Source organism: Rutidosis leptorrhynchoides, chromosome 8 (assembly GCF_046630445.1).
Source record: "Rutidosis leptorrhynchoides isolate AG116_Rl617_1_P2 chromosome 8, CSIRO_AGI_Rlap_v1, whole genome shotgun sequence".
Lineage (NCBI taxonomy): Eukaryota > Viridiplantae > Streptophyta > Magnoliopsida > Asterales > Asteraceae > Rutidosis > Rutidosis leptorrhynchoides.
Window position 1 is genome coordinate 58,317,698 of NC_092340.1, and position 7,096 is coordinate 58,324,793.

General features: G+C 33.0%; 1 protein-coding gene across 1 annotated transcript; it reads right to left on the reverse strand.

Moving 5' to 3' along the window:
* Positions 1-6,130: 6,130 nt before the first annotated feature.
* Positions 6,131-6,853, reverse strand: LOC139863438 (uncharacterized). The gene has a single exon (XM_071852074.1). It carries the CDS (start codon positions 6,851-6,853, stop codon positions 6,131-6,133), a length of 723 nt encoding a protein of 240 aa, XP_071708175.1.
* Positions 6,854-7,096: the final 243 nt, after the last annotated feature.

Consider the following 7,096-nt stretch of genomic DNA (forward strand, 5'->3'; position numbering starts at 1 on the left):
ACTTCAGATTGTAACTTTTTTGCAGGAAATATAATTTGATTATCTTGCTGAAATATAACTCATTATTTGCTTATCTTATTTAAAGTTTTAGTATGAATCCTTCTGAAATACAACATCAATAAAATGGTAAAGACCTATGTATTGCAGATAGTGGTAACATACACACTATGATCAACTCTAAGAAATATCTATGTAGCACCGAAAAGCGCATATGATGAAAAGCGCAGCGCGTATGATTAAAAGCGCAGCGCATATGATTAAAAGCGCATATGATTAAAAGCACATATAATGAAAAGTGCATATGATGAAAAGCGCAGCGCATATGATTAAAAGCGCATATGGTGAAAATGATATATGATGAAAAGCGTATATGATGAAAAGCACATATGATGAAAAGCACATACGATGAAAAGCTCGTATGATGATTAATGAAAAGCGCATATGATAAAAAGCGCATATTAATGAAAAGTGCATATTATGAAAAACGCATATGATGAAAAGCACATATGATGAAAAGCACATATGGTGATTAATGAAAAGTATATTGAGAAAAGGAATCACAAATGTTAAAGAATTCAAGGTGATATATATGGGGACATGCAAATTTACATGCTGCGATATTATTTCACATTAGACAAAGTGCAACTCATAAATATTCTCCCCTACAACTTGATTTTGGCAGAGAGCCAAATATTTCCCACCATTAGAACATTTGATTGTGCAGTGTATGTTCTAGTTGCACAACCACAACGCACTAAAATGGGTCCTCAAAGGAGGATGGGGATATATATATTAAATATGAAACATCTTCAATTATAAGATACATTGAACCTATAACGGGTGATGTTTTTACAGCACGTTTTGCTGATTGTCACTTTAATGAAACATTGTTCCCTATATTAGGGGGAGAAATGAAAAATAAAGAAAAAGATGCTTCATGATGTGAACATCAATTGAGGTATATAGAAATAGCACAAAAGAATGCGAAACGAAGGTTCAAAAGATAATGCATATGCAAGAACTTGCAAATTAATTACTTGATGCATTTACAGATACAAAAAGGAGTGACTAAATCATATATACCAGCAGTAAATACTTCAGCTAGAATTGAAATTCTAAAAGCTGGCAATAATATCACTTATGAGTCTTTGTCACGTCTGAAACGTGGAAGACCAATTGGTTCCTAAGATAAAAAATCCTCAAAAAGGAAAATCAGCTGATAATGAGGTAAAAGAAAGTGTTCAAGAAGAACCACAAATCAATGTTCCTTCTGCAGAGGATATTGATAAATGTAAATACATAAATTGTAATAAATTATGCAATAATATAGAATCGAAATGGAATGACAAATATTGATGAGAATTTTTCATATAATGACATCATGAATAAAGATGATGAGCTGGAACCAAAATATGTCATTGAATGTCAAAATAGACATGACTATATACGAGCTGAATTAGAATTGCTCAATAAAAGAAAAGTTTTCGAATAAATTATTTTCACTTTTAAAGATGTGAAACGTATGGGACACAAATGAATTTTTACCCGAAAAGGAAATGAGAAAAATGAAGTTACAAGGTAAAGCTATACTTGTAACTCAAGACTTCTCTCAAAGACCAGAAATTGATTATGAGGAAACTTATTCTCCTGTTATGGATGAAATTACTTAATCAGCCCGGCAGTTTCTAAAAAATTTAGAAATACATCTAATGGATGTTGTTACTGTTTATCTATATGGATCACTTAATAGTAATATATATATGAAGATACCTGAAGGGTATAAGATATAAGAAGCATCTAATGCAAAACACAAGGAAATGTATTTCATTAAATCACAAAGATTTTTATATGGGTTGATACAGTGGTATAACCGATTAAGTGATTACTTGATAAGAATAAGGGTATACAAATAATCTTATTTGCACATGTGTTTTCATTAAGAAAACAACAATCGGATATGTGATCATATTTGTTTATGTTGATATTCTTAACATCATAGGGACAAATAAAGTTATCCATAAAATCATTCAACTTCTAAAAGAAAGAAATTAAAATGAAAGATCTTGAAAAAAAAAATCAAGTATTGCACTAGTTTGCAGATTGAGCATATGCCTAATGGTTTACTTGTACATCAAACAACTTACACCGAAAAGATTTTAAAACATTTTTTTAAAGACAAAATCATTGGTTGTTAGATCACTCAATATTGACACTGATCCATTTCATCACCGTGAAGATCATGAAGATCTTAACCGATCAGAAGTTCCATATCTTAGTGCAATTGGAGCTATTATGTATTTTACAAATTGTACAAGACCTGACATTTCTTTTACAGTTAATTTGTTGACAAGGTTCAGCTTAACCCCTACAAAAAGACATTGAAATGGGATCAAGCAGATATTTTGATACCCTTGAGGAACTGCTGATTTAAAATTATTTTATTCTAACGCTTCAAAACAAGATTTGGTTGATTATGTATATGTAGGTCATTCATCAAATCCTCATAAAGATAAATCTCAAACTCGATATGTATTCCTAAATGGAGGTACCACAAAATCTTGGCATTCTTAAAACAAACACTTGTTGCAACATCATCAAATCATGACGAAGTGATTGCATTATATGAAACTACTCGAAAATGTGTTTGGTTGAGATCAATGACACAAATCATTATTGATTCTTATGGGCTAGAACGCGATAAAAAGACCAACAACTATCTTTACCAACAACTATATATGAAGATAATGCAGCTTGCATAGTACAAATGAAAGAAGGGTATCAAAAGTGACAAAACAAAATATAAATGCAGACAAGATGCTAAAGCCATAGACGGTCTTAGCGATCATAAGTTTGATGGGAAAGAACGGTATGTAGGTAAAGCTTAGAAAAAGACTGAAAGGGAATAGGAATTGAAACAACGTTGAGCTAACCATGAAGGAGACTGTAGACAAATCACACGGGCTAAACTTGTACATAAAAGATTTAGATGATACAGTTTCAGATGAAAACCTCAGATTCTTCTCATATACTCAAGATCTCATAAAGGCCAACCAGATTGAAATGAGATATGTTCAATCAACAACTCTGCTGATCTTTATACCAAAGCACTGTCAACTGCTATTTCCAGAACACACGTTCACAATATTGGCATGAGTCAAGTTCAAAAGATGTGACGACTCAATGATGTCTACTTGATGGGGAGTCAACTCCATACTGCACTCTTTTTTCCTTAGCTAAAGTTTTTTCCCACTGGGTTTTCTTTAGCAAGGTTTTTAACGAGGCAGTAACTTATAGTTGATCTTCAATAAAACAAAATTGATATCCAAGGGGGAGTGTTATAATAATAACAATATTATTTATATGTGGATAGTCAATTTTGTACTAATACTTAGTCAATATTGGGTAGCTTTGTTTTTGTATAAATAGCCATGTATTGCAAGCTAAAACACTTGCACCATTTCTCACGCTTACAAAGTGTTTCCTTCTTTCTCTCCATTATCATCTTTGTTCTTACACTTCATTATTAGTATTCTTAATCAAGAATCAAACCACTAAAGATAGTTATAAGCCTACTGGATTATAACACAATCAAACCACTAAAGGTAGTTATAAGTCTACTGAATTATAACAATTTTGAGATTGTTAGACATCAATTATGAGCAAGTGAAAGGGACATATTTTGCCTCCTTTTAATATTCGTCGGGGTAATCCTTTATCAAAAAAAAGGGACATAATGATTTTTTAGAGAGGTTAACAAAGTAAATATTTAATTTCTTTCTTGAAAACTAAAAAACATGTACTACTACACCAAAAGTTTGGGATGGCTACTGCCCTCCTAAACGTACAAGAAGTTCCGCCTTTGGTGGTATCTTTTTTACCCTCTTAAATGACCAAAAACTATACACATAATAGTATATATCTAATATGCGGGCAAGTTAATGTTCTTGGAAGACGGGCTCCTTGCGTGCCCGTGTTATGACAAAAAATGCGAGAAGAAGTGCATTGAGGCTTGGAGATTTGCTTGTGAATACAATGTCTCTTTGAGTGCGTTGGTGGTATGAAAAAGAACTATCAAAAGATGAAAAAGCCTGTGGTCGATGGTATTGCTTTTCGGGACCAAAAAAATACCGATCGGGGTTTCAACTTATGTAGCGGCAGAAGCTATTGCGCTTGCTTTCATAATTCGTGCGAATGATTTTGTCGTGCATGATACCTTTTAAACAAAGGAAATGCGAAGGGTGTTACAGAAAAGCAGTTGAGATCGATCATGAAGGCTACTACGAAAGGCAAGTCGGGTTTGATGTCTTTACACGATAACGTTCATGATGTTGCTTTTGCAGATGCGATCCAAAGTTTGTTCAATGATGCTCGTGGGAATTTCAGAGGTTGTTCTTCGGATGTTGGTGTGGTAATGTAGGTCGAGTGGGTGGTCGAGTTGGTTGTTCTTCGGTTGTGCTACATGATCGGAAAATGTTGGTTATTTTCAATGTCTTGAAGATTGTGGGTTGTAGCTTCTTCTTTAATAACATTAATTGGTGACGGGTCCTCTAACGTCCCTTTTTCAAGTTTAATAATCGGTCGGGTAAGAGAATTCAACGGGAGATGGTGAACGAGAATCTAAAGAAGGTTGTTCCTTAGGATGTTGTCGTCTTGGTTTATTAGTTGGTTGTGTCTTCGATCCCATTTATCTTGTTTAGCTTGAGTTCGGATCTCGTATTTGGCTTTTGTGGTTATTTCTTTATAATATTCGGTTTGTTGTATGTGTTTTTTTTTATTTTATTTTTTTTACGGGTATGTGAGACCCGGTTATAGATAGTTTTTCCGGTAGTTTCTTGGTAACTTTCTAGGTTTGACTCTCGCTTCGAGCCACCGTTTTGTGTCTCCATATTATTGGCATTTAATTTTGAGAACGGTTTCGTTTTTATTTGAGTATTCGTCTTTCTAGAAATAATAAAAAAAGAAAAGAAAAAAAAAACGCACCCAATAATTTATGAAGTAGATAAAAGTTAGCACTCACTGTCTGAACACTATTTAAATTTGGTGAATTGAATCATCATGACAACAAAACAAAAGCCCTAAAAGGTAGTTCAGAATTATTTAGGATCACCATTATATTTGATACATCTATTAAAATTGTACTTTAAGTAACGATGGAGTTTTATTAGGGTAGAGAGGAACGGTAAAATTGTAAATTTTAGCCCTTTTAGTAATTAGTGTTTAGACTTCTGAATCAAATAAATTGATTACGAAGAGGATATGATCAAAACAATAACATCTAGTTAAATATATGATAATAATCAAAAAAGTCACATTTTTTTGTGGTATCTTAGACATAAAAAAGATTTTAAACTAAAAAATTATCGAAAGTTAATAAAATCAAATTTTTGGTAGATTTAAGAGATAATACAGTACATTATAAATACATATTCTAGGAAGATTTATTAAAAAATTTGGTGTATGTAGCAATAATTGTGAATATTGTTTGTGAATAGAAATCAAACAATTTGTTTGACAATATAGCCAAGGATACCAATTAGAGTAGGGTAGGAGTATCTTACCGTAGATTCTTGAAATCTTACTTCAATGTTTATGTATTTGTGCGTATCCATAAATTTATATTATTTATTATTTCTTTCTTTCATGTTAGCTTTTAAACCTATTGTAATTGTAAAGAAGTTTGTTAGAGCACTGGGTGTGGTGACGCGTCAATTCAGTGTTAGTTCATTGTCTTGCTGATAACTGGACGCTGACTGAACTGACACTGAAAACTGACATTAGTGAGAAAACATGGGAATTGGGAAGAAAAATGTCAGTTCAGTGCCAGTTCAGTGTCTTGGAAAGAGAAAATATTGTATGATATTATTATTTAATTATTTTTTTAAATTAATTTAATTATTTGAAAAAACAATATTAACACAAATAAACTTCATTAATAATAAAAAAAAAAGTAACATAATTAAAAATTAAACTATAAAATAAAAATACAATGCATAATAAAGATGTTATTTGTAACTCGAATAGCCCAAAGATGTTCGATCAATTTCACTCTTCCCCCTCATCCTCCGCCTCCTCTTCCTCCTCCTGAGCTTGAATAGCCCAAACATGTTCGACTAAATCGCCTCGCAAACGTTCATGCACCTCCCCGATCGTGTAATTCCTTCGTCCTGGCATTATACTCCTCACATATATCGTACCAAGTAGTTTGCATGTTCTGAACCGGTTCATACACCCAATTATTCTCAGAAATGTTGAACCCGTTATCTTCAACTATCATGTTATGCATTATGATACACGCATACATAATTCTTTGAATAGCCTTCAACGAATAAGCCCTTGCAGGTTGTTGTAGTATATGCCAACGTCCTTTTAAAATACTAAAAGTCCTCTCAACATCCTTTCTTGCCTTAAATTGTTTGCGTGAAAAGTATTTACTCTTGGGATCAGCTGCACTCAAATACGCTTTAACAAACGATGCCCATTGAGGGTAAATCCCATCCGCTAAATAATAACCCCTTTTGTACTCCACACCATTAATAACATAAGGGATGTCTGGGAAATTATCATTAAGCATCGATTCGAACAAAGGACTGGTATTTAACACATTTATGTCATTGTTTGACCCAGCAACCCCAAAATAAGCATGCCATATCCAATTATCATACGAGGCAACGGCTTCAAGCATAATAGTTAGATGACTATGATCTCCTCGCTTAAATTGGCCTTGCCATGCAATCAGACATTTTCTCCAAACCCAATGCATACAATCTATACTACCTAGCATGCCGGGAAAGTCATGCTTTTCCTCATGAACCTCGTATAAACGTTCCATGTCCTCACGAGTAGGCTCGCGCATATAATCATTTGAATATAAAACAGTAATACATTTCTTAAAATTCTGTAAACTTTCACGAGCTACACGTTCTATAACGACCCTCACTTTTCCACTTCTAATTTTACTATTTTGCCTTAGGACCCTTATGTGCTCGTAAACTTTGATTAACAAAACGTCGACCGAATAGTAAATTTTTAGTCGACACTCTCTGTCAATTAAAGTTTACGTATTTTTGTGATATTGTAAATATTATAATTTTAGGAA